At 58.0% G+C, this 27,389-nt stretch overlaps 2 protein-coding genes across 17 annotated transcripts in view; one reads left to right on the top strand and one right to left on the bottom strand.

Moving 5' to 3' along the window:
* Positions 1 to 1,390: 1,390 nt before the first annotated feature.
* LYL1 (LYL1 basic helix-loop-helix family member) lies at positions 1,391 to 16,347 on the top strand. The gene is given in 6 exon segments (XM_065575928.1): positions 1,391 to 1,717; positions 13,769 to 13,926; positions 13,929 to 14,188; positions 14,573 to 14,664; positions 15,364 to 15,761; positions 15,763 to 16,347. Coding segments are annotated over 6 exon segments (1,011 nt in total). The 5' UTR covers positions 1,391 to 1,680; the 3' UTR covers positions 15,829 to 16,347.
* Positions 16,348 to 19,256: 2,909 nt separating this feature from the next.
* NFIX (nuclear factor I X) overlaps positions 19,257 to 27,389 on the bottom strand; it is a 156,242-nt gene continuing 148,109 nt past the window's right edge. For all 16 annotated transcript variants that reach the window (XM_024101300.3, XM_024101301.3, XM_024101302.3 and 13 more), the window contains one exon: positions 19,257 to 26,024. In XM_024101300.3, the coding sequence (XP_023957068.1) occupies positions 26,010 to 26,024 (15 nt within the window). In that variant the 3' untranslated portion in view covers positions 19,257 to 26,009. The remainder of the gene's footprint in view (positions 26,025 to 27,389) is intronic.

The raw sequence follows: 27,389 nt of genomic DNA, 5'->3' as shown, positions 1-27,389 counted from the left end.
GGGCTGGAGCGTGCCCAGTGAGAGTTGAATCTGGGAGCCCTTCCCCCCCAAACTCTAACAACCCTCTACTGAGCATGTGCACACCGATTTCCCCCCCCCCAAGGCTCTTTAACTTGGCCTCATTGGGGCACATTTCCACAGGGCCAGCAAAAGGCACCTCCCTGATGCCAGGGTGACCCTCCCTGTCAAAGTGCAGAGCCCTGCTCCAACACAGGGGGGCGCTAGAGCTTCTTAAATAAGTGGGGATAGGAATTATTTGAACTGTGGCCCCACCGCTGTATTGTTCCCTAGCTGGGTTCTCTGGAACAGCTGAAACTTTCCGAAACAAACCCGTTCAGCCCAAGGCAAACCGCCGCCTGGAAAACTCCAGGCCGAGGGCTTAACGTCTGGCAAAGTCAGACGCTGCGAAATAAAGGATCTTCTCATGGGAAGGGTCAGGCAACCTGTAGCTACCGGTAGATAGATGTGTAGTGTAGGAGGCTGGATGGACGGATGGTGGGCATGGATGGACAGATAGGCCTGTGGCTAAGTGTTTAGGGAACCATCTAGATGATGATGATGATTGGGAGAGATTTCCAGCCCCCCAGTGCCATTTGGTACCTGATGCACGGAGGAGAGGGCGGGCACCTCACTCCTATTTGAGTCTCTTACGTACATCTGAAGAAGTGAGGTTCTTACCCACGAAAGCTTATGCTCCCAGTACTTCTGTTAGTCTTAAAGGTGCCACAGGACCCTCTGTTGCTTTTTACAGATTCAGACTAACACGGCTACCCCTCTGATACGTTATTTTTTGTAACCCCAAACCCCCCTCAGAGCGGGCACCGCATAGACACAGTCCCTGCCCTAGTGAGCTTACAGTATATGGTGACTGAGGAGAGGGGAAACTGAGGCACAGAGCGAGGCTATGACGTGCCCAGGGCTCCCAGGAGGTCGGTGGCAGAGCCAGGAATAGAACCCAGCCGTCCTGAGGCCATCCCGTGGGGTCCCTGCATCTCTGCCACCGCGGCCCGGAATTTCATTCCCAAACTATCCGCCTCTCCACCCCCCACAACCCCTTGGCTTTTCCCGGGGACCCGATTCTGGATTTCGGGGCCTTGACCTTTGGCTCCCACTCACCGATTACTCTGGGGCTCCCAGTGGCTTTAAGGACCCCCAAAAGCGGGCAGGGCGGAGGGGGGGGTCCCTTTCCCCAGATCCAAGGTTATTATGGTTTGCAGACATGTAATTAACGAGCCGACTGCCGGCTCCCTCTGTGAACACTCCTGTTTGTTGGGTTCTTTCTACCACTACGGTTTCCTCTTGCTTTCTTTCCAAGTCTCCCGTTAGGTTGAGTCTGACGAGGGGTTTCCTTATCAGCACGGCACAGGCGGGCCCTCGCCTCTTATCTACCAGCTGCAGCTACATCCCCAGTCCAACGAGCAGGAAACCTCTCTCTGGGGCGGGGGGGGGAGTGGACCAGACTTCTTCAAATCTTAGTGGCCTGTGGAAAAAAAGAGAGCGAGCGAGAGAGGTGGCGTGTGTGGGTGAGGGGGGCTAGCAAGTAAGATGGGGGGGAGTTGAGGCCGGGAAAGGCGCTTCAGCCTGTTTGACTCCAATCCCGCCCCCCCCAAAACCCCAAAATTTCACCCTAGCACCCGCCGAGAAGACGGAGACTCGGACCCCGGATCATGGACCCTGCGCATGGTGGCCAGGACCAAGCATGTGGCCAAGTTGTGGGGTAAGGCGCGCCCGGGGCGCAGAGATGCGCCCATCCCGGCTAGGAGCGCGATCGCTTCTCGGGGCTTCCTCGTTCACCGTCGAGGGGCGCTCCCGGGGCCCGTCACCCTCACACCCCACCGCGGGCGCAGCGAGGGGGGAAATGTCGGGCACCTGCTTTGAAGGGAATTGGGTGGTGGGGTGGGAAGGGTTGTTCGCCTTCGTTCATGGAAGGAGGGGGCGAGACGGGGTCTTTTTTCGGGTGACTATTCCGGGGTTTGTGCGCGGTTGTGTCTTTCAGGGGACAACTTTTGGCCCGTTTATTTAGCTCAAACGGGAATTGATTGGAGCCAGTTTCCCAAATCCAACCGACCAGGGCTGGAAAGTGGTGACATATGGGACGCTTGGGATTATCTAAACCAAAAAAACCCCCAAAAACCCCATTGCATTTAGGACCGAGAGCTTTCGGTTTGCTTCCCCTTTTCTTTGGTGAGTTGTTTGTTGGCGATTTGAGCGAAAACCCGAGGAACCAGAGAGATTTCCTGCGCTTCGAGGCCGTTTGGGGGAACGCGCCGCTTTTGAAGTTTGGCTGTAATGTTTCACCGGCGCATCGGCACCTCTGAAACCCTCCAGCCAACCCGATATGGTCCCCGACGGCGCTGCCTTCCCGAGGCTTTTCGCTTTAGCCCGGCCTGGAGTTTGATGAATTTATTCTTAGCGCCTGATCAGAAGAATCGGCTAAAACCGCCAGCGTCAAAAATCTGCCGAGGAGCAAAGTCTAAAAGTTGAATGTGTCGGGGTCTTTTCCCCCCACACGTTTTTGTTTTGAAATTGGAAATCGGCAACTGAGCGGACCTTGCGCCCCTGCGGGTGCGTGAATTTGCCGAAACATTCCTCGCCGTGTTCATGTGTGTTAATCCTGGTGATTGTCCCGGTTCAGCCAGAGGTTGGAAACAATCCCCGCGCTCCCATTCGCATTCAAACCCCTTTGCTTTGGGACTTGCTTGATTGGCAGACGATCATCAGCAGGGTTCCTAGTTGGGGTCATTTTTATCTTGTCCCAATGGCGCGGTGTTCGCCGCCTTCTTCGGAACCGGAGTGAAATTCACGGGGAAATGAATTAGCGAGAATCGAAATCCGCTTCATGAGATGAAAAGTTCCTTCTTCTCTTATATTTTAGGGACACTCCAAAGCATTCCAGCTCTGATTGCACGTGGGCATGGATCCTATGTGCAGGAATATTGTATATGCACCGTTATTAAAATAGACCTAAACATATTATCTACAAGAACAACAAGGAGTCCGGTGGCACCTGAAAGACTAACAGATTTATTTGGGCATAAGCTTTGGTGGGTAAAAACCTCACTTCTTCAGATGCATAGAGTGGTAACTTTCAGTGAAGAAGTGAGGTTTTTACCCACCAAAGCTTCTGCCCAAATAAATCTGTTAGTCTTTAAGGTGCCACCAGATTCCTTGTTGTTCCTGTAGATACAGACTAACACGGCTACCCCGATACTTCATATTATCTACAGTGTGTGTGTAGAGAGTTACATTACATATACAAAACAACAGAGGGTCCTGTGGCACCTTTGAGACTAACAGAAGTACTGGGAGCATAAGCTTTCGTGGGTAAGAACCTCACTTCTTCAGATGCATCTGAAGAAGTGAGGTTCTTACCCACGAAAGCTTATGCTCCCAGTACTTCTGTTAGTCTCAAAGGTGCCACAGGACCCTCTGTTGCTTTTTACAGATTCAGACTAACACGGCTACCCCTCTGATACATTACATATACAGGTACATTTTATATAACGTGTGTATAGATTAATTCGTGTATAATAATACTATCATATAGACACAGATATATACCATCATACACGTTTTATACAAGATGTATATGTATTATTTGGGTATAATGCTATATATCGATATATATAACATACACACATATGACATCTATCTATCTATCTATCTATCCCCATACCCCCATCTATCTATCTATCTATCTATCTATCTATCTATCTATCTATCTATCTATCTATCTATCTATCTATCTATCCCCATACCCCCATCTATCTATCTATCTATCTATCTATCTATCTATCTATCTATCTATCTATCTATCTATCTATCCCCATACCCCCATCTATCTATCTATCTATCTATCTATCTATCTATCTATCTATCTATCTATCCCCATCCACCCCTTCTATCTATCTATCTAGCTATCTATCCCCATCCACCCCTTCTATCTATCTATCTATCTATCTATCTATCTATCTATCATATTGACACAAAAATATTTCAAATGAACTATACTAAATATAAATAAATACAAATATAATATTTATATAAGATGCATATCTGTATATCTGTATCATACATAATATCATTACAGACTAATATATAATAATACATACATATATATATGTATTTATTTATATTTAGTATAGTTCATTTGAAATATTTTTGTGTCAATATGATAGATAGATAGATAGATAGATAGATAGATAGATAGATAGATAGATAGATGGGGTGGATGGGGATAGATAGATAGATAGATAGATAGATAGATAGATAGATAGATGGGGTGGATGGGGATAGATAGATAGATAGATAGATAGATAGATAGATAGATAGATAGGGGGTGGATGGGGATAGATAGATAGAATTAAATCACGATTCCATTGAAATCAGTGACAAAACTCTCATACTGTCTCTATAATATAACAAATTGTAAAGTAATACGTCAATCTGGTTTTCTCGCTATCTAGGGACAGGTTGAGACCTTTTCCCAATGCCACGATTCACTGGCGCTCTGAGAATACACGCTAGCTGAGGTTCTGTCTTATAAAATGTCTGTGTATTTCTAACACAAACACCGACACACACACGCACACACACACATTTACTTCCAGTTTTTGTAATGAGCAACTCGCATTAGTGGGCAAGCGATGGACAGGGCTCACATTTGTCCAAGGTTACAATATTTGTGTTGGCTCAGAGATCCGTCCTGGGTGACTTTCTTCTTTCATTCGGCCCCCCGCCCCTTGTGCTCGCGGCTACAGAATCAGGGAACTCCAGTCTCCGCTGGGCCCAGAGGAGGATTTAACCAAAGTAACCAGAAACAATTCACTGGCCACCACCAGCTGCCACTGCTTCTGGAAAAATCAGCTACTTGTTAATTGTGTAAATTGTTTTGGTGTAAAACGAGCTCTTATTCTGGGTTTTGTTCGGTGGCGGGGGCGGTAAACAAATCGGGTTGGACGTTGCCTCAGATTGCATCGATTTGGAAAGGCATTTTCAAAACCATTTCCTCTATTTCGCTGCGTTTCCATCGCCCCGCCGCCCAGACAAAAGATGGTGTCAAGCCACATGAAACGGAGCCTTGTTTTTTTTTTCTTTTTCTCTCTTTTGCTGATTTCAGTCGCCTTCCCTTTGAGAAATACCACGAGGCCGGGGGATGCAACTAGAGAGGGCAATATGTGTTGGGGAGTGCGTCAGGGGCAATGGGTCGTGGAAATGAACCCTTGGCAGGCCCTGCAAGGGCAGATCAGAGGAGGAGCGGGTGTTGGATTGTATTTTATTCTTTAGAAATCAATGTTATTTGTTCAGTCACTTGGCCTATTGGGGCTGAGTTTATTTATTAGGTGTTTTACGGTAGCACCTAGGGGCCCCAGGCCTGGCACGCGGCCCCGCTGTGCTGGGGGCGGTACATTATTTATTAGTAGGGCGCTACCAAATTCATGGCACATCACAGACTGTGAAATCTGCTCTTTTGTGTACTTTTACCCTATACTACAGGCAGCATTTCTCAAGCTGGGGGGTCCCAACCCAAAAGGGGGTCACAAGGCTACTCTGGGGGGCGGTCCCGGGATTGCCACCCTTACTTCTGTGCTGCCTTCAGAGCTGGGCGGCGGGAGAGTGGCGGCTGATGGCTGGGAGCCCAGCTCCGAAGGCAGCGTCGCGGCCAGCAGCAGCACAGAAGTAAGGATGGCAATACTGCGACTGCTCCTACTAGTCCTGCGACCGCCTTTCGGGTCGGGGCCCCGTTTGAGAAACGCTGACTTTGCATGTATATATGTTGCCATTTTGAAATACATAGTCATGCTTTGTGACACCCCCGTGACATTTCAGATTGAACTATCTGGCACCGTGAAATTCAAGAGTTTTAAAATGCTGGGATCATGAACTGTACAAACTATGGCGCGTGAATTTGGTAGGGCCGTGTTTATTAGGTGTCGCGTGGTACTAGGCGCTGCCCATGCCGAGCACAGGATTCAAAGTGGCCACTTAGCCCCTTTGCCACAACATGGTTTGCGTGAGGTCAAAGGTGACATGGGCGCCGGACTTCAGGAAAGATGGGGACAAACAGGACAGTCCAGAGGAGAGCAACGAACATGATCAAAGGTTTAGAAAACCTGATGGCTGAGGAAAGGCTAAAAAAATGGGGCGTGTTTAGTTGTGAGAAAAGTTGACTGCGCGGGGACCTGAGAACAGTCCTCAAATATGTTATACGGGAGAGGACGGGGACCAATTGTTCTCCATGGCCACAGAAGTAGGACAAGAAGCAATGGGCTTCATCTGCAGCAGGGGAGATGCAGATCAGAGATTAGGGGGAAACTTTCTAGTTCTCGGGGGAATTCAGCTCCGGACCGGGCGAGCAGGGGAGGCTGTGGGATCCCCGTCACGGGGTGGGTTTTAAGAACAGGTTGGACATGCACCTGGCAGAAATGGTCTAGGTTTGCTTTTGCCTCAGTGCAGGGGGATGGAATTGATGAGCTCTCGAGGGCTCCTCCAGCCTCAGGTCTCTGCGCTATGAGACAGAAGGGAGTGGAGCCAGGCGTCCCAGGGGCCTAGTCAGGCCTCCTGGGTTCTATCCCCAGCTCTGGGAGAGCAGTGGGATCTACTGGTTAGAGCAGGGAGGGCCGGGAATCAGGACTCCTGGATTCTAGCCCCAGCTCTGGGGGTGGGGTAGAGTCTAGGAGGGCAGAGCTGGTGGGGGGAGCAGTGAAAATGATCGTGGGGCTGGGGCACATGACTTATGAGAAGAGGCTGAGGGAACTGGGATTGTTTAGTCTGCAGAAGAGAAGAGTGAGGGGGGATTTGATATCCACCTTCAACTACCTGAAGGGGGGTTCCAAAGAGGATGGAGCTCGGCTGTTCTCAGTGGTGGCAGATGACAGAACAAGGAGCAATGGTCTCAAGTTGCAGTGGGGGAGGTCTAGGTTGGATATTAGGAAAAACTATTTCACTAGGAGGGTGGTGAAGCACTGGAATGCGTTACCTAGGGAGGTGGTGGAATCTCCATCCTTAGAAGTTTTTAAGGTCAGGCTTGACAAAGCCCTGGCTGGGATGATTTAGTTGGGAATTGGTCCTGCTTTGAGCAGGGGGTTGGACTAGATACCTCCTGAGGTCCCTTCCAACCCTGAGATTCTAGGATTCTGTGCCTCTGTCTTGGACTTACTGTGTGATACAAAGTTCCTTCCCCCCTCTGTGCCCAGGGACGCTGGGGGTGCCGTTGCTGACAAGGTTCGTCACCTCCCTGGGAGGAAGCAGCTCACTGGAGCCACCTGCTCCTCACTGATCAGACTCCATTCACTCAGACAGCCCAGAGGGGGGGGTGGCCGGGCTTCATGGGGCCACTTCCTGGGGAAAGCCAGGGTCCAGCAGGACTGGTACGAGAATGGGACCAGGAACCCCGGTCTCTGTGCAAGGAGCCTGATAGGCCTGGATGGTGTCCCTGGAGGATAGCCAGGGATAGTCAGTCCAGGCTAGAACTGACCTTACTCTGAGAGTTATTCCAGAAAAGGTACTAAAATGTGCTCGGGTAGAGTCACTCCAGGGGCTACCGGGCACGCTCGGGTAGAGTCACTCCAGGGGTACTGGTCACGCTCGGGTAGAGTCACTCCAGGGGGTACTGGGCACGCTTGGGTAAAGTTACTACATGGGGATAATGGCCATGCTCGGGTATAGTCACTCTAAGGGGTACTGGGCATGCTCGGGTAGAGTCACTCCAGGGGGTACTGGTCACGCTCGGGTAGAGTCACTCCAGGGGGATACTGGGCACACTCGGGTAGAGTCACTCCAGAGGGTACTGGGCACGCTCGGGTATAGTCACTCCAGGGGTACTGGGCACGCTCGGGTAGAGTCACTCCAGGGGTACTGGGCACGCTCGGGTATAGTCACTCTAAGGGGTACTGGGCACGCTCGGGTAGAGTCACTCCAGGGGTACTGGGCACGCTCGGGTAGAGTCACTCCAGGGGTACTGGGCACGCTCGGGTAGAGTCACTCCAGAGGGTACTGGGCACGCTCAGATATAGTCACTCCAGGGGGTACTGGGCACGCTCAGGTATAGTCACTCCAGGGGTACCAGGCACGCTCGGGTAGAGTCACTCCAGGGGGTACTGGGCACGCTCGGGTAGAGTCACTCCAGGGGGTACCGGGCACGCTCGGGTAGAGTCACTCCAGGGGGTACTGGGCACGCTCGGGTAGAGTCACTCCATGGGTACTGGGCATGCTCGGGTAGAGTCACTCCAGGGGTACTGGTCACGCTCGGGTAGAGTCACTCCAGTGGGACTGGGCACGCTGGGGTAGAGTCACTCTAAGGAGTACTGGGCACGCTCGGGTAGAGTCACTCCAGGGGGTACTGGGCACGCTCGGGTAGAGTCACTCTAAGGGGTACTGGGCACGCTCGGGTAGAGTCACTCCAGGGGTACCGGGCACGCTCGGGTATAGTTACTCCAGGGGGTACTGGACATGCTCAGGTATAATCACTCTAAGGGGTACTAGCCACACTCAGGTCGAGTCACTCCAGGGGGTATTGGCCATGCTCGAGTATAGTTACTATAGGGGTACTGGCCATGCTCCAGTGTAGTCACTCCAGGTGTGTATTGGGCACGCATAGATATAGTCACTCCAGGGGGGTACTGGACACGCTCAGGTAGAGTCACTCCGGGTGGGGGGTAGTTCACACGCTCTGGTATAGTTACTATAGGGGGGTACTGGGCACGCTTGGGTATAGTCACTCCAGGTGGATACTGGTCACACTCAGGTAGAATCACTCCGGGGGGGACTGGGCACGTTCAGGTATAGTTACTACAGGGGGTTACTGGGCACACCTGGGTACAATCACTGCAAGGTCGTACTGGGCACGCTCGGGTATAGTCACTCCAGGGTGTACTGAGCACGCTTGGGTATAGTTACTCCAGGGGTACTGGGCACACTCTGGTAAAGTCACTCCAGGGAGTACTGGGCATGATCGGGTAGAGTCACTCCATGGGGGGTTACTGGGCATGCTCGGGTATAGTTACTCCAGGGATACTGGGAACACTCAGGTGGAGTCACCCCGGGGGGTGGGTATTGGCCAGACTCGGGTAGAGTCACTCCAGTCACTCCAGGGAGATGCTGGGCACACTCAGGTAGAATCACTCCGGGGGGTACTGGACATGCTTGGGTGTAGTTACTCCAGGTAGTACTGGCCATACTCAGGGGGAGTCACTCCAGGGGGCACTGGGCATGCCCTGGTAGAGTCACTCCATTTAGGTACTCAGCACACTCGGGTAGAGTCACTCCAGGGGTACAGGCCCTGCTTGGTTATACTCACTCCAGGAGGGTACTGGCAACACAAAGGTAGAGTCACTCCAGGGGTACTGGGCACGCTCGGGTAGAGTCACTCCAGGGGGTACTGGCCCCGCTCAGGTAGCGTCACTCCAGGCTGTTTTCCTGGGCTTCTGCTGTGGTGGCTGTCGGGGGAAGTGGTGTCTGGAGTAGAGTTTGGTGTTGATTAATCCCTGTACAGTATGTGGGTGGGTGTATGTGTGGGGGTGGGGGTGTTTTTGAGTCTGTATGTGGGGGGGATGTGTTTGTGGGTGTGGGTGTGCCAATGTATGTACATTAGAACAGTTACATGGGGTCAGACCAATGGTCCATCCAGCCCATTCTCCTGTCTTCCAACAGTGGCCAATGCCAGGCGCTTCAGAGGGAATGGACAGAACAGGACAATTATAGAGTGATCCAGCCCCTGTCGCCGAGTCCCAGCTTCTGGCCATCAGAGGCGAGGGACACCCAGAGCATGGGGTTGTGTCCCCGACCATCTTCACTAATAGCCATTGGTGGATCTATCCCCCATGAACATAGCTCGTTCTTTTTTTGAACCCAGTTATACTTTTGGCCTTCACAACATCCTCTGGCAACGAGTTCCACAGGTTAACTGTGCATTATATGAAGAAGTCCTGCCTTATCTTTGTTCTAAACCTGCTGCCTATTCATGTCATTGGGGTGACCCTTGGTTCTTGTGTTAGGTGACGGTAAATAACACTTCCTTAGTCACCTCCTCCACACGGGTCACAATTTATAGACCTCTGTCATATCCCCCAGTCATCTCTTTTCTAAGATTAACAGTCCCAGGCTTTTTAATCTCTCCTCGTACAGAAGCTGTTTCATCCCCTTAATCGTTTTTGTTGCCCTTCTCTGTATTTTTTCCAGTGCTAACATATCTTTATTGAGAGAGGACAGCCAGATCTGCACACAGTATTCAAGAGGGGGGCGTACCATGGATTTATATAGAGGCATTAAGATACTTCTCATCATTATCTATCCCTTTCCTAGTGGTTCCTAACATTGCTCCTTTTGTTTGTTTGGTTTTGACTGCCCTGCACATTGAGTGGATGTTTTCAGAGAACTATCCGCAGTGACTCCAAAATCCCCTCCTTGAGCGGTAACATCTAATTTAGACCCCATCCGTTTGTACGGCTGGTTGGGATTATCTTTTGCAATGTGTCACTTTTCACTTGTCAACACTGAATGTCATCCGCCGGTCTGTTGCCCAGTCACCCAGTTCGGAGAGATCCTTTCGTAGCTCTGCCTGGGACTTAACTATCTTGAGTAATTTTTGTATCATCTGCAAACTTTACCACCTCACTGTTCACCCCCTTCCCCAGATCATTTATGGATACGTTAAACAGCGCTGGTCCCAGTGCAGATCCTTAGGGGACCCTGCTCTTTACCTCTCTCCATGCTGAAAACTGACCATTTATTCCTACCCTTCTGTTTCCTATCTTTTAACCAGTCATTGATTCACAAGAGGACCTTCCCTCTTATCCCATGACCCCTTACTTTGCTTAAGAGCTTTGGTGAGGGACCTTGTCAAAGGCTTTCTGACAGTCCAAGTACACTGTATCCACTGGCTCCCTCTTGTCCACATGCTTGTTGACCCCTCTCAAAGAATTCTAGTAGATTAGTGAGGCGTGATTTCCCTTTACAAAAGCCATGTTGACTCTTCCACAACAAACTGTGCTCATCTCTCTGTGGGTGATAATTCTGTTCTTTACTATCATTTCAACTAATTTGCCTGGTACTGACGTTAGGCCTACCGGCCTGTAATTGCCAGGCTCGCCTCTGGAGCCTTTTAAAAACGTCGGCATCACATTGGCGATCCACTGGTCATCTGGTCCAGAGGCTGATTTAAGCAATGGGTGACAGACCATGGTTAGTAGTTCTGCAGTTTCATATGTACCTGTACCGTGTGTTCCACCCGTGCTGGGTTCGGCCCGTTTGCAGGGCCAAATGGTGGGGCCAAGTTCCCACTGTCAAACCCCGGAGTGGTTGTCGGGTGGCTGGTGGAACAACTGAGCTGGGTCGGGCATCTCGTGGGTGTGGCCGACTCGAGGCTGTATTTATGGCCGGTTAAAGCAAGGCAGCTGGTCTGGCGGTGGCCACCAGGACAAACCGCATCTAGACAAACGTGAAAGCACCTCAGGGGGACCCCGGCAGCTGGGACGCACCAGCCCACGACCCAGCCCGGTAGCAGCAGATTTGTGATGTTGCTGTTCACGGCTTGGGAAGTGGGCGTGAGCCGCGCGAAGCCAGACGGCAGCGGCCTGCCATAGGCCCGGGCGGGGTTGGCCATGCCCCGAGTACCCGCGTGTGCAGCCTTGCGCTGCTTTGACCTCGTGGCTGTGCAGGGACCGGCTGTTTGCTGAGTTCCATGTGCAGCTCCAGACACCATCCGGTCCAGGCGCGTGTTTGTGTCTGTGCAGTGTGTGCACCGCGTGCGTGTGACGGTACGTTGTGTCTGTGCACTGGGTATGTGTGTCTGGGCCCTGTCAATGGAGGTAGGCGGGTGGGCGCTGTACGACCCCTTCCCTGCCCCCCAGAGGAAAGTCACCGCAATGTTAGTTAAGAGTAAATAGAAAAATGTCCAGTGCTGTACACACACACACAGCCTGACACACACACACACACAGCCTGGGGGACACACACACAGCCTGACACACACACACCCCGCCTCGGACACACACACATCCTCAGGCAGGACACACACACATCCCGCCTTGGACACACACACACATACACACCCAGCCTGACATACACACACAAACACAGAGCCTGGGACACACACACACAGCCTGACACACACACACCCCGCTTCGGACACACACACCCCCTCAGGCGGGACACACACACCCTGCCTTGGACACACACACACACGCAGACAGCCTGGCACACATACACACATACACACACCACCTCGGACACATACACACACACACACACTCTGGCGGGACACACACATACACAACCTCAGACACACACACCCAGCCTTGGGGACCATGCACCTCCACACACTCCATCACAGAAACACACACACAGCCTTGGACACACACACCCCGCTTCGGGGGGGACACACGTGCACACAGTCACAGCACCTCAGGGACACACACACACAGTGCCTTGAACACACACACACTCTCTCTCTCTCCCGCCCGGGCTCCCTCCATGTCTGTCTCTGCGGCTCAGACGTTTCCCGCCCCGGCCTGGCCCAGCTGATCGCGGCCGGGGTCTGTGCAGCGCCGGGCACAAGGGGGCTTTGATCGCTACCATCCGCCAAACGCCTTTGCCCGGCAGTGACGTTGCTAGCGGAGACTCCGGATGCGCTGTCGGTTTCTGAGCAGGCTCCGAGCCAGGCAGAAGCCGGAGAAATCAGCCGTGCCCCGGTAACCCCGGTCAGAGCAAACCCGAGCGAGGAGCCGGGAGACGCCGCTTTGCCTTCGCGAGCAGCGCGGGGCCTCGTCCCCGGTCCCCCCCCGGGAGCCCGAGACTGGCCGCGGGCAGGTCACTGGGTCCTCGGGGTAGATCCTGCCCCCGCCCCCCTGTCGCGGATTGTGGGGGAGTTAGGGCCCTGCACCCCTCTTCCCGAGATTCACTGTGACTCTCAGCCAGCCAGTAAAGCAGAAGGTTTATTTAAGGACAGGAACACAGTCTCAAGCAGAGCGTGTAGGTACGACCAGACCCCCTCAATTAGGTCCCTCTGGGAGGTTCAGGGAGCTTAGACCCCAGCTTGGGGTTCCCTGTGTTGCACCACCCAGCCCCAACCGAAACTAAACTCCCAGCCCCTCCCGCTGCTCCTCTCCTTTGTCCAGTCTCCCGGGCAGAAGGTGTTAATTCTCCCCACCCCCGTTCCTGGCTCAGGTTACAGCTCAGGTAGCTTCCTTCAAGGGAAGTCCCACATCCCCACTGCAACCCCCCTGCAACATTCCCAGGTCAAATCTGCCCTGCTCCCTGCTCCGTCACACCCCCCCAGTAACCCGTGTGTGACCGACCCCCCCCCCCAGCTAACCCCGGTGTCACACCCGGCCCGGACTAGACTGAACTTGGCGTCTCCGCACGCAGCACCAATGCGGGGGGGGTCGGTCACACACGGGTTACTGGGGGGGGGGGTCGGTCACACGGGGTTACGGCTCCTCGCTGGGCCTGTTTAGTTGCCCCACGTGAACGCGGCAGGCTGAGCGGCACACGGGCTGGGAGCCAGGACTCCTGGGTTCCGTTCCTGGCTCTGCTGCTGGCCGGTGTCACGTCCCGGCACCGTGCCTCAGTTTCCCGGTCTTCAAAAACAGACTCTTTGGTGTGATCAGGAGCGGCCTGGAGGGAGAGGAGAGATACCGGCCTGGACAGGCCCATGGGTCTGCTCCAGGCCATCAGGGACGGGGGGGGGGTACTGGACGGGGGGGCTCAGGGAGGGGCCAGGAACCAGGGCCCCCACCTCGGTCTCACCCCACCTGTGTTGTCCCCGCAGATGAGTCCTGGCCGCAGCCGGAGGTGCCGCGCCGCGCCTGGAAGATGATGGAGAAGCTGAGGACCCCGCCGCCCCCCTGCAGCCCCCTGCCCTCCCCGTCACCCCCCGCCAGCCACTCGCCCGCTAGCCACCCCCCGGTCCCCCCGCCCGCTGCCTCGCCCCCCCGCCCCCAAGGGGGAGCCCGCCCCCCCCAGCCCCTGCCCCGCTGCCCCCCGACGTCCCCGTCATCAGCCTGGGGCACAGCAAACGCCCGCCCCCCCCTGACGTGCCCACCACCGAGCTGACGGCCCTGCACCCCATCCCGTCCCTGGTGCAGCTCTCAGCCCTGCCCCCGGCGCCCCCCCCGGCCCCCATGCCGCTCGCCGGCCTGCAGAGCCCGCTCCTGCCCCCGCAGTACCACCCCCACCCCTTCCTCAACAGGTCAGTGCTGGGGGGCGCTGGGGCGGGGGGGCTGGTGTTTTTTTTGGGGGGGTGAGAAGTCTCAGGGCTGATAATACCCCACCCCCATACAGGGGCCCCGGGGGGTGTAACCCCTCCCCCACAGCACCCCCTCTCTCTGACTCCTGTCCTGCCCCCATCCCCTGAGTCATCCCCAGTGTTGGGGGTGGGGGATGGGACAGTTTGAGGGGTCTGTGACCCCCCCCCCCGGCATGGCTTTAATGTGCCATGGGGGTGTCAGGGCGGGGCTGATTGACAGGGGGCGGGGCTGCATGGTGACTCCGCCCCTACCTCGCCCCCCCACCAGGGTGCCATGTGCCCCCGCTGGCCCGGCCCCTCACCCCATGTCTCTGCCCCTCTCCTCAGCGTCTACATTGGCACCTCCGGCTCCCTCACCCTCTTCCCCAGCAGCCGCCTCAAGCGCCGGCCCAGCCCCTTGGAGCAGGAGCTCATTGATGGTGAGTGCCTCCCCCTCCCCCTCCCGCAACCGGCGGGGTGGGACCCAGGCGTCCGGGCTTCTCCCCCCCCCCCTCTAACCACTAGACCCCACTCCCCTCCCAGAGCCAGGGAGAGAACCCAGGCGTCCGGCCTTCCCCCCCGCCCCCATCCACTAGATCCCACTCCCCTCCCAGCGCCAGGGAGAGAACCCAGGCATCCGGGCTTTCTCCTCCCCCCCATCCACTAGATCCCACTCCCCTCCCAGAGCCAAGGAGAGAACCCAGGCGTCCCGGCTCCTCCCCCCCATCCACTAGATCCCACTCCCCTCCCAGAGCCAGGGAGAGAACCCAGGCGTCCGGGCTCCCCCCTCTAACCACTAGACCCCACTCCCCTCCCAGAGCCAGGGAGAGAACCCAGGCGTCCCGGTTCCCAGGCCACACACGATTTGACCATCTCAGACATCCTGGTTTAAACTGTAGTGTGGTGTTACGTGTGGCTGTTACATAGCCCGCTGCCCCACCCCAGAGGTGGCTGCAGCTCACTGCCAGGCCAGGGGTCCCTGGATAAACAGCCCCCTTGCCCCACCCCAGAGGCGGCTGCATCTCGCTGCCGGGCCGGGGGTCCCTGGATAAACAGCCCCCTTGCCCCACCCCAGAGGCGGCTGCAGCTCACTGCCAGGCCAGGGGTCCCTGGATAAACAGCCCCCTTGCCCACCCCAGAGGCGGCTGCATCTCGCTGCCGGGGCCGGGGGTCCCTGGACACCCCCCCAGAGGTGGCTGCATCTGGCTGGGTTCGCGCGGCCTCTCCCGCTCCGTCCCGCAGGGCACAGCCGCACAAGGTCGCCCGCCGCGTGTTCACCAACAGCCGGGAGCGCTGGCGGCAGCAGAACGTGAACGGGGCCTTCGCCGAGCTGCGGCGGCTGATCCCGACCCACCCGCCCGACAAGAAACTCAGCAAGAACGAGATCCTGCGCCTGGCCATGAAATACATCAACTTCCTGGGGCAGCTGCTGCGCGACCAGGCGGCGGCCCCGGCCCCCGGCCCGGCCCCGGCCCCGGCCCCGGCCGAGCCCGCCTCGCCCCCCGGCCCCGAGCCCCCGGCGCCGCCCCCCGCCGCCCCCCCGCCCCATCAAACGGGAGCGCCGGACTCTGCTGGGGGCCGCGGCCGCCGGGGAGGCCCGGTGATGACTGCCCCCCCCGGATTTGGGGGGTGACTCTGGACTGGGAGGGGGCGGCCCCCCACTTTGCAAGGGGCGGGCTCCGGATTCCGCCCGCCCCCCGGTGTCGAATGGGGGCTGGGACCCCGGCGGAGCCACCGCTGCGATGAAGTTCGTCCGGTCTCAGCTGCTCCTGGAGACGTGTCGGCGCTGGGTGGGAAATGGGGGGGGCTGAGCTGAAGAGGGGGGCAGCGCCAGAGACCCCCCACCACATGCCCCCCATTGGCAAAGAGCCCCCCCCCCCCATCCTGAAGTGGACTCGTCTGTGTTTTAACCGGGGGGTGGGTGGAGCTAACCCCCCCCGTGCCCAGAGGGCGCAGAAGCGAGCAGCGCCGGGGTAGGAGACCCCCCCCCGGGGCTCTGGGGTGCTCCCCCCGTGTCTGGGGGGGTCCTGCCCTGCGCGGGGGGAGGGGAGCCGGGAGGTTTTTAATTTAACCCTGTCGGGGCTGTAGCCACGCGGCCGCGAAAGAAACACGAAGTGCGCACAGCAGAGCCTGAGCCTTGTTCTTTTGGGGGGGGGAGCCATGGGGCAGAGGTTGGGGGTTCCTGGAAGGCCTTTTGGGGGAGGGTGCACAAGGCGGGGAGACTTGGGGGGGGTGTCTTAGCACCTGGTACACGAATGGCCTGGCCGGGGGGGGGGGGGGGCTCCATGGTGGCACCATTTGGGGACCCTCCCAGGAATTTGAACCCCGGGCCAGTGGGTCGGGGGAGGGCAGAGGTTGGGGGTGACTCAGCAATGGGGGAGAGCCGCCCCCCAGCCAAGACCCCCCTCGTCCAAGCACAGCGTTGGGGGGGGGGGCGATGCCCGTGAAGATTTCCGCCTGGAGACCAGCGCTGCTCGGAGAAGATGGGGGGGGGGGGGGGATTCCAGCTTCCAGCCTCCCCCCTCCCCCCGCAGGAGCTCGCTGTGCGGGGGGGGGGTGCGCACACAGATATTGGGGGTCCTGGTGGTTTCCCTGAACCCCCAAACCCACTGAGAACAGCTCAGCCCCCAGGTTCTGCCCCGGCCGGCTGGGGGAAAGGAGACCGGGTCGGGAGTGAGGGGCACCGGCACAGCTGGGGGGGGACAGGGCTGGGCGAGCAGGGGGCTGCAGGTCGGGAGTGAGGGGCACTGGCGGAGCTGGGGGGGGGGGCAGGACTGGGCTGGCAGGGGGCTGTGGGTGAGGGGCACCGGCAGGGCTGGGGGCGGCAGGGCTGGGCTAGCAGGGGGCTGGGGGGGGGACCCTGGAGGGCTGCAGCCCCCCCCCCCCGCCATTCCCGGCAGGGCCGTCCTGCGGTAGCGGAGCCGTTGCTCCACCTGGCGCCGTTGGGCTGGGGGGGTCCTGGCCGCAGGGGGTGGTTGGTGCTGAGTCAGCCCCAGAGCCCCGGCCTGCTTCCTGGGGGGGGGGGGGGCACAGCTGGGGGTGACAGGGTGGGGGTGAGACGCAGGCACGAGGTGGGGGATGGGGGTCAGGAGCTGCTGGGTGAGGAACAGTGACCAAGTGCCCCCCCACTGATGCCCGGGGGGAGGGGGCACCCCACTGGATCAGCCCCCCCCCCATGGAACAGCCTGTGCGTCCCTCCCGCCACCCAGAGTTTAGCCCCTCAGCCCCCCCCCCCCCCGCCTCTGGGTCTCCCTTGTAAGGAGCTGCTGCCTGGGGGGTCAGAGGTGAACACCTGGGGGGGTATTTGGGGCCTGCTCAGCGTGCTACGGGGGGGGTGTCTGTGCCCCTGTGAGGGGCCCCTGCATCTGGGCCTTGCTTAGTCCCAGCCCCACTTAGCCATGGGGGGGGGGGCGTGTGCCCACACACAGGAGGTCTGAGCCAACTGGCTACAGTAAGGGCAGGAAGGGGGCTAGTGGTCAGAGCTGGCAGCATTGGGGGGGGGGGGCAGGAGCCAGGACTCCTGGGTTCTCTCCCCAGCTCTGGGAAGGGAGTGGGGGCTGGTGGGTTAGAGCGGGAGGGGGGGCAGGACTCCTGGGTTCTCTCCCCAGCTCTGGGAAGGGAGTGGGGGCTGGTGGGTTAGAGCGGGGGGGCAGGATTCCTGGGTTCTCTCCCCTGCTGTGGGAAGGGAGTGGGGGCTAGTGGTTAGTGTGTGTGGGGGGGGTGTGTCTCAGGCTAAGCCCCCCCCCCAACGGAAAGAAGCCAGGCGAGCGGGTTGGACAGTCATTCAAGCCCCTAGGAAGGTTCCCGATGGAACAGACTGGAACTGACCAGGCGTGTAACACCCGGGGGGAGGCTGGTCTCTGGGTCCCATCACCGGCCCCTCCCTCTGGACCCACAACCGGGCACTTGGGTTCCCCCGGCTGTGGGGGTCTCAGCAGTGCCCCCGCTGGCAGGGCAGAGTCAGCGCCCGAGCCGTGGGCTGGGGGGCCGGGCTCAGGACTGAAGGGGTCCATAGTCCATCACCCAGGTTTGGTTCTCGTGGTGGGTTTTTAAGGCACTTTCCTCAACTGGGCGACAGGGCTGGCGGCTGGCGGCTGCTGAACACTGTGGGGGCAGTGGGGGGGTCAGATTCCTCCAGCCCCCCCCAAGGTTGTCCTGTGCGGGGTGGGGCCAACGCCTGGGCACCCCCGACGCTGGAGGTGGCTTTTCCATGTGTCAGTGGAGCCAGATTTCACCCCAGACGCCAGCTCAGCTCTGACCCCACAACTGCTTGTGCCCGTGTGGAAATCCAGGCCCAGGGCCCGGCACATGGTGGCGGCGGCTAGTGACCCCCGCTGAGCGGCCCCCGTTGTGCCGGGCGCTGCACAGAGCGAGAGCCAGGCCCTGCCCCAAAGAGCTCACAATCTAACTCGCTGAAGGGCCAGAGGGGAAACTGAGGCACCGCACAGGGCCAGGATGGCCCCAAGTGCAGAGCCAGCACCGGCCTCCAGGCAGCCCACGGCGCAGCCCCACCACGGGGCGCGTCACAGGAACATGATCAGGCCCAGACGCTGCTTGCAGCCGCCAGCGTGTGGGGTTCGCCTTGGCCAGCGATGCTGGAACTGGGGGGGGGGCTCTCAGCACCCCACTGTACACATTGTTCCAGCCCCCTCGGCCTTGTCAGCTTGGGGGGCGGAAAGCCAGAGACCGGGGGCACCGAGTCCCTTTGGCAAACCGGGGTACGCAGACAGAACACCCCTGCCAGCCCCTTGTGCCCCCCCAATGTCCCAATGCCACACTGGGGAGGGACCCGCAGGGCTGGGGAGCACGTGGGGGGAGGGGAACCAGGGCTGTAGTTTGATTTTTTTTGTCCCCCTCCCTCCTGTTGCTGTTTCCGTAACCTCCTGGGCGGGGGGCCCGGCCCCCGCGGGCTGGACCCACCATCGACCGCGCGCTCGGGCAGAAGGAAACACGATCGGGCCTGGTTACCGGGTATAACAGGTTTTGCATTTTATTATTGATCATTTTTTTTGTCTTTTTTTTGTTGTTGTCGTTTTTGTCGCTTTTTTTTTTTTTTTGAAACGCCTTTTTTGGGGGGGGGGAAGCGGTGCTGACGCGCGCGGGGCGGCTGCCTAGCCGGCACTCGGCTACGCCGTGGCGGGGACGCGAAGGGACGCGGCCGGACGAAGAACTACGCGTTATTGGCGAAGGCGGAGCAGGGGCGGCGAGCTAGAGCGAGCGGGGGGGACACGGGGGGACACGCCGAGGGGACGGAGACAGAAGCACACTGAAGGCCATTAGTACTATATATATATACTGTACTGAACTCGATATACTGCGTTTCTTACCCTACGAAGAAACTTGTTGGAAGGGGCAGAGACGGATGGGCGGGAGCAGCCGGCTCGTTGCGACGCAGCCTAAGGGGGGGTCCTAGAGCGAGAGGCAGTGGGGGGGGGTTGCGGTGGGCGAACCCCTCGGAAGTAGCATGGGGGGGGTGTGTGTGTGGAAAGGGCTGACCCCGGCCTAGCAAAGGGGGAGCATGCACTCAGCGGCCTGCTTCGGAGTGGGGCGCTCGGATTTTTATTTTTTGGAGGGGGGGGGGTGTTGCCCCCATCCAGGGTCCCAGGTTGAGACGCCCGGTTTCCAAAGGGGAAGGGTGGGGGCGCGGGGAGGGGGAGAAGACGGAGACCAAACCGAAGATCAGAAGCCACTTTGGAAAATGTCCACCTCGGCTTCTTCCCCTGGTGGTTTTGGGGTGCAGGGTGGGGGACAGGATCTGGATTGGGCCCTCCCAGCTCTTAAGGTGAGAGGGGTCAGGACCCACAATCCGGGAGGGGGCGGGAGGAGGAAGATGGGATCCGGATTGGGCCCTGGGATTTGGCGGGGCAGGATCCGGATTGGGCCCCGTTTTTCCATGGAGGGGGGGACAGAATCCAGTTTGGACCCCATTGAACCCCCCCCGGGCGATTGGCATCGTTTGTCTGTCGGTGGCAACTGGGGTGTTTATTGCTTTGCGTGGCCGTGTGGCGCTGGGGGCACGGCTGAGGGGGGCGGCGGAGCAGCGCCGCCCCCCGTCCGTCCGTCCGGGCCAGCAAGGGGGTGAAGGCACGTTGGCTGCCAGGCAGTGCGGGCGGGTAAGGCGTGGGCAAGGCTTGGCCCTTCCTGAACCAAAGGGTCCTTCCTCCAACTGCACTGCTCTGTCACTGGGGGGATGGGAAGGGGGCTCCCCCTCCAAGCCCAGGTGTCTCCCCCCCCATCCATCGGGGAAAGGGAGGGGTCCCCTCCACCCCACCCCGGAGAACAGAAAAAGGGGGAACGCGACCAACTTTCTGAAAAAGGCTCCTCGACAAAATGCTGGTGAGATCAAAGTTGGCTTTTGGCTCCAAAGAAAAATCCTCCATGGGGTTGGGGGGCAGAGGGGGGCAAGGGGGAGCCGGGCCTAATTCCAACTGAAGTTTCTCCGGGGACCAAGGCAGGGGGCGGGGGGGGAATCAGCACTAAGGGATTCAACCCATCAATGTGGGAGGGGTGACACCCAGCTGGGGGGGACCCCTTGGCCAAGGCAGGCCCCCCCCACTTCTCTCGCTTGCCCCCCCAGTAAGATCAGCAAAAGCCGGGTGCCTCTGATAACCGCAGTCCGTCCTGCCCCTTTCAGTTAAACATAAAGAAAGGATAATGTATGTTTCCTAAAATGTGCTTTATGATAACAATTAATTGGTTCATAAACTATGTATAATAGAGTTTTTTAATGTCCTTTATATTGTAAAAAGCACCAGGGTTTGTGGTTTTATATATAATTTTTTTGTTAATTTTCTTTTTTTATGATTTTTTTTTCATCATTTTTCTTTTCTCGCCGTCCTTGTGTCTTCACTTTAGGTTTTTTACATGTTTTCTCTCTGCGGTTTTTGAACCGATATATATATTTCTTTTCCTTTTTGCTTGAAAAAACCTTCCCTTCAGCCTCCCCCCAAAAATAATAGAAACGAGAAAAAGGCAAAAAAAAATTAATAAACGAATGAAAAAATAAACAGGAAAAAAAAAAAGAATTTCCCATACTTACAAAGGTTGGGTTTTCTCTCCCCTGTGTATTTAGAGTCCCCGGGAACAGGACATCTCAAGAAAAATAGATTTTTTTTTCTTCTGCTTAACAATCTTTAACATACAAAGATATTAAAACTATGCAAGTCATTGCACTGGCTCCAAGAAAACAACATTTGTTCAGTTTTCGCCCCCTATATATATATTTGTAGCTTTTTTAAAACGTTTTTTTTTCCATTTTTTCAACACATTCTCGAGAGAGTCTCGTTCTGTTGCAGCCACCCCTGCTCACCTCTGGCTTCTGACCCCGGGTTAGTTCCTCTGTCAGACGTGCCGTATAGGGGCCTGGCTACGCTGGGAAAAGCCCCCCCAGCAGCTAGTCTCGGAGCCCGGCTCCTGCCCCTCGGGCTCGACCCACCAAGCTACAAACAGCAGGGCAGACAACCGGGCTCCAGCCTGGCTCCTGCGGGCTTTTTCTGCAGTGTAGACACGCTCCATGAGCGTTAAGCGTGTGCTTTAGTGCAGCGCTGAATTGGGGCCTTGCCCGAGACGAACCGCCAGGGGTTTGAAATTCGGGCCCGGCCTCGAAAGCCCTGATCTTACGGACTCGCTCGGACTTCCTGCTCCCCCAATCCCGCCGAGCCCCCCGGCGCCGGATGGGTTTCAGAGGGGCACATAAGGACAAGCTCAGTGTCTCTGCGGGAAGGCCCGGGAGGGGCCAGCCAGAGGCGTTCCTGTGGGGTTTCCCAGCGAGCCTCCTGCCCCATCCCGGAGCAGTTCAAAGGGAAGGCGTCAGGCCGCCTTTACGTGATGGGGCGACAGCGTGCGGGAGGGGGCCAGGTCCCATGGGTGTCACTCAACTGGTGTCTCCCCCAGGCTTTACACCCGCTAAAGGTCTGGCCCCAGGCTGGAGTCAGCCCGTCCAAGCCCAGCACTTGGGCTCTGCTTGAGAACAAGGGCTATGGACGGGGGCCAGGAACTGGATTCTGTGCTCAGCTGCCCAGGTGTAAATCCAGAATGACCCATCCGGAGTGACTCCAGATTAGCACCAGGGCAGTGGAGATCGGGCTGACAGGCAGGCCCCAGAGAGTTCGGGTCCAAGCCAGTGACATACATGGGGGGGGGGGGGGGGGGCACGGCAGTGCCTGCTCTGTGTGCACAGCCTGGTGCTAGTCCCTGTGGGCTGCGTCCATCCTTGGAGCTCGAGCTCTCAAAGGGCTTTTCACTCCTCATCTAGCAGCCAGAGTCGCCTCCGGATGAACCGGCACTGCCCAGCTGTCCTGCAGCTGCGCGCCGGGTGGGGGGACCCAGCGGGGTTCTCACCCCTCCATGGGATGAGGGGCTTTGCTGGGGATGCGATGGAGGGGGTGAGGCCCTGCACCCCGCTGATGCCCCCGGAGATGGGGCCGTGGGGGGCGAGGCCTCAGCCTGCAGCTGTCTGGTTTCCCACATGGACCCTGCTTCTCCAGCAGAACCGGAAACTCGGCCTTTTCCAGGGTGCAGATCCCCCCCCCGAAATAAAAGGGGGCATCATTTGTGCTGTGGGAGGAGGTGCCAGCCCCTGATTTGTTGGGGTCACGAGGGTTCCCTCATTTCCCGAGGCAGGAGAGATGGGATCTGTGCTTTTCTCGGGGGGGGGGGGGGTCCCAGGACAGGGCCCAGGTGTGTGGGGGGCATGGGCAGCCCTGTAGCCAAGGGAGCCGTTTATCCCACAATCCCCAAGGGACTCTGCTGGGACTTTCACCACCACTAGGGCTTTTTCGTTGTTGTTGCAAGAATCAAGATATGAACCCTGGCATCTGCGCCATACTCCAGCTCAGGCGACCCCAATCTGCCTCCCTATTTCCCACCCCCTTCCTGGGGGTTTCATCCAGATACAGGATTCTCCCATCCCCGCTTCCGGTCCTAAAACTACCCCGCGGCGCTGCTGTTACTAACAGCCGCCCCGCCCCACCCCAGAGGTGGCTGCATTTCAGCATCGCAGGCCCTGCGCCCGATAACAGAGTGGAGAGATGGGACCCTGTGTCTCTCAAAAATAGAAAGACGCCGCTGCTGCTGATTCAAAGGTGGGTGTGAGATGGAGAGAGAGAGTTTTCAATTTGATTTTCGGAAGCGGAACGGACAGCGTGTGGCGGGCTGGGTGCTCTGTGTGCCCTGTGTGCACTCTGGATCAGCAGGAAAACGGAACCTTTCCCATGTCCCTGCAGCAAACCGTCCCCGCATCTCCTCAGCGCTAGGCCTACAGAGCCCTCGAGCGAGCGCTGGCTGGGGCCTGGCGTCTTTGTTACTCTGGCCCTAGTTCCTTTGATCGCCTGTATGTACAGAAAGCCCCAACCCCTAAAATAACCACCAAGCTACGACGAAGGAAGAAAGGAAGGAGGAGAAAAGAGAAAGGATCCAACTATTTAAAACGAAAAAACCAACCACCAAGCAGCAAATCCGAAGGAAGGAAGCGAGAACAGATCGCGGTGGGGAGAAGGGGAAAGAAAACAGCCGGCAGCTGAGCTAGACCTCACAGACGCCCCCCCCGGGCCCAAACCAGCTGCCACGGCTCCCCCAGCGCTTTCCCTGGGGAGGGGGGATTCGGAAAGGGAGGAGGGCAGCCATGCCTGGGGGGTTGGCAGCATTGGCGGGCGCCCTTAGCTGAAGCTGATTTCCTGGGGGGGGAAAGAGGGGGTTGTTTGCAAAGGGACCCCCCAGCGCTGCATTTTCAGGGCTGGAGAGAGCCCCATTGTGGGGGGGGGGAAGGGGGACCATGCTGGGAGCCACTGGGAAGGAGACTAAAATAATCTAACTGTGTCCCCCCCCCGGGCAGAATCCCACTTCATCCGCCCGGGGGAGCTCTCGAGCGAGAGGCTGACACGGGGGGGCTGGGAAGGGAGTGCGCGCAGCCCCCTCTGCCCCTGCGGCCGGGAGCGTCTCTGCTTAGCCTTCCTCACGACTCCCCGTACGGGGGGAACGAGGGGGGACAACGGAGCCAACCTGAGTCCCTCGGCTGCCGAGCATCCTGGGTAAATTCCCAGCATCCTCAGCGGCACAGCTCAGCTCCAGTCCCTGCAGGCAATGCTGGGCTAAGGTCCTGAGCCCCCCGGCACCCAGAAGGCCCCTCGGTGGGGCGAGGGCTGTGGACAGCCCGAGGGCCAGCCAGAGCCGGCCGAGGCAGGGGCAGGGCGGCCAGGAGGAAGTTTTGTAGCCTTCCCGGCTGCATTTCTCCAGGGCTGCCAGCAAACACCCCGCCGGGGCTGAATCTTCCCGGGCGCCCTGGAGGATCCGGCTGCCCCAGGATGAAGACGGAGGGGACCCAATCCTGGGGCTCCTTGGGCAGCGGCTCTCCCGGCCCGAGCGTCCGGAATTGAACTGGGAAGGTGGCTCATTGCCGGCCAGAGAGGGAGGATTTCCAGAGCGCCCACGTGACTTGGATGCACAAAGTTTGTTCCCTGCAAAACTGGCCTGACTTCAGTTAAACCGGTTTGATGAAACTGGTGCCAGCACCTGTGTGGACGCACTTACATCAATGTCAAACCACTTCTATCGGTCCGGTTCACAGCATGAAACCGGTTTAAATTCACCCCTTGAGTTGTGGATTTAAAGCAGGTGAAGTTAAACCAGTGTTGCCTTCTCAGGCAGACGAGGCAAGTGAAACAGCGACAGGGCAGGTCACACGCCATTGAAGACCGATTTTCCATTGCCCTGCGCTGGCCGGGAGGCTGTGACAAATCATTTTTTCCTTGGAAATCGCAGCTTTGCCGAAATGGCACCGTTCCTGGAACGGGCGGGTCGGCTGCGTCTCCTGATCGGGAACAAACTTGCAAAAAAGGCAAAATTCCAGTTTTCTGGTTCGACCCGACATTAAGCTAATTTGACTGAAGAAAAAAAAAAAAAAGGTTAAAACCCCAGGAAAAAAAGGCCCCAATGGAAAAAATGAAATATTTCAAATGACCCACAACAAAAAACTCGTCAGGTTTCCGGCTGGCAAATATTTTTGAGATTTCCATTTTTCACCCCAATTTGAGACAGGAAAAATTTTTGAATTCGCAAATATGTTTGTGGGACAGGCCAGCTGGTTCGGTTCTCGCTCGGTTCACCCCACGAGCCGAACCAGTGCCAGCAGGGAGATCCCCGCTCATGGCTTCAGCCGAGCGAGCTCGGGTGCCAGAGCAGGATGCCGCAGCCGAGTAATTACCCGGGGCTCGCCCACGCGGCTGCGGCTTCCCGGCACCTGAATGCTAGCTCGGGTCGGCCTAAGCGAGGTGCAACACACCCCGTGGCTGCAGGCTGGACGCCCTGGGCTGTTGGACGTTGCCTCAACCTGCCATCCTAAGTCACTTGCAGCTCTGGAAAGCTCCCAGCACTTCCCCCTCTTTCCTGGCACACGTCAGCGCTCTGGGGGGTTTCGGGAGATTTCGACCCGGGCGCGTCCGGGGCTGTCGATCTCCCCGCCCCAGGAACAGGGAGACGCTCGGCTCCGGAGCGGCTGACCTGCGGCGATCGCGGCGGGGGTGCTGCGCTTTGCTGTTTGAGATGTTACTTCCCAAGGGCGGCGCGGGAAGTCCGCATCGGACAGGACCAACCTCGTCCACGTCGATTCAAATTGGCTCCGGATCGGGGCTGGGACGGGGGGGGGGTTGGACTTTTCTCATCGGTAGTGGGAGCTGGGCACCCCCTCTGGGTCTCGACAGGAGCAGCTCAGTGAAGATCCAGGCGAAGGACGGACGCTTCCATGGGGGGCTTTAGGGAGAGATTTCTCGTCTCTTTCTTGAAGATCCCATCAGAGGAACCAAGACTGGAAGTGAAACAGCACAGACGTGGACGGGTTATTTTAAATAGCATCGACCTCACGACGAGTTTACTCCATCCCCCCACCCATCCATCTCCCCATCCCTCAATCCATCCATCCATCCCCCCATCTCCCCCATCCATCCCCCCATCTCCCCCATCCCTCCATCCCCGACATCCCTCCAGCCATCCCCCCACCCATCCATCTTCCCCATACATCCATCCCCTATCTCTTCATCCATCCCCCATCCCTCAATCCATCCATCCATCCCCCCATCTCCCCCATCCATCCCCCCATCTCCCGCATCCCTCCGTCCCTCCATTTCCCCCATCCCTCCATCCCCTCCAGCCATCCCCCTACCCATCCATCCATCCCCCCATCCCTCAATCCATCCATCCATCCCCCCATCTCTTCATCCATCCCCTATCCCTTCATCTCCCCATCCCTTCATCCATCCCCCCATCCCTCCATCCCCCCATCTCTTCATCTATCCCCCATCCCTCCATCTCTCCCATCCCTTCATCCATCCATCCCCCCATCCATCCCTTCATCCATCCCCCATCCATCCATCTCCCCCATTCACCCCCAGCTCTACCGGTGCCCCTCATTCCCGACCCGCAGCCCCCTGCTAGCCCAGCCCTGGGCTGCACTCAGGCCCTATCTGGAGGGGAGGCCTGTACCCCGTGCCGTGCAATGCCGTTCTGTTTAGCTTGGCTCTCCCTAGAGTCAGCCTGTCCCCGCGGGACGGACCTCATGGGCTGCGAGACCCCCCAGCCAGGAGCCGTCCCCCCCCGCAGCGCCGGGATGGACCAGCTGGGCTCAGTGGGTGTCGCTCCATTGGCCTCCAGAGGGCCAGACCCCAGGCAGGTGTAACCGGGCGTCGCCCCATTGGAGTCCCTGACTCTCACTCGCTGAGGACTCTGCATCCGTCCGCGGGCGCGACGTGGTCCCCAGAGGCGCCCGCCCCCCCCCCCCCGCCACAGGGATCAGCCTCGGAAAACTCCGCATCCTGCCTACCGCAGAGCCACCCTCCCATGTGCTTAGGCGCAGGCTTTGAAAGCCATTTGAGCCTTGCTGTGCCCCGCGTCGCCTAACGGCTTCAGGAGCCCCAGTCTCATTTCCCCCAAGGGATTTGGGCACTTGGCGGCGAGGGGAATTTACAAATCTGGGCCCCTGTTCTCTGGCTCGGGCCCGCTGCTTTGTGCACCGGACACCATGTCGTAGAATCACTTTTAGCATCTCTCCCCCCCCAGAGCTGGGGTCCCGATCCTGAGTGCCGTGAAATATCACGAGACCCAGCAACATCCCCCCCCCCAAAGAGCCAGTTTTGGGGTGACCTGCTGTAGGGCTTCCCACCCCCTGCCCCGTTTG

This window comes from Chrysemys picta, chromosome 22, assembly GCF_011386835.1.
Source record: "Chrysemys picta bellii isolate R12L10 chromosome 22, ASM1138683v2, whole genome shotgun sequence".
NCBI lineage: Eukaryota > Metazoa > Chordata > Testudines > Emydidae > Chrysemys > Chrysemys picta.
This window is presented reverse-complemented; position numbering and strand designations above follow the sequence as displayed.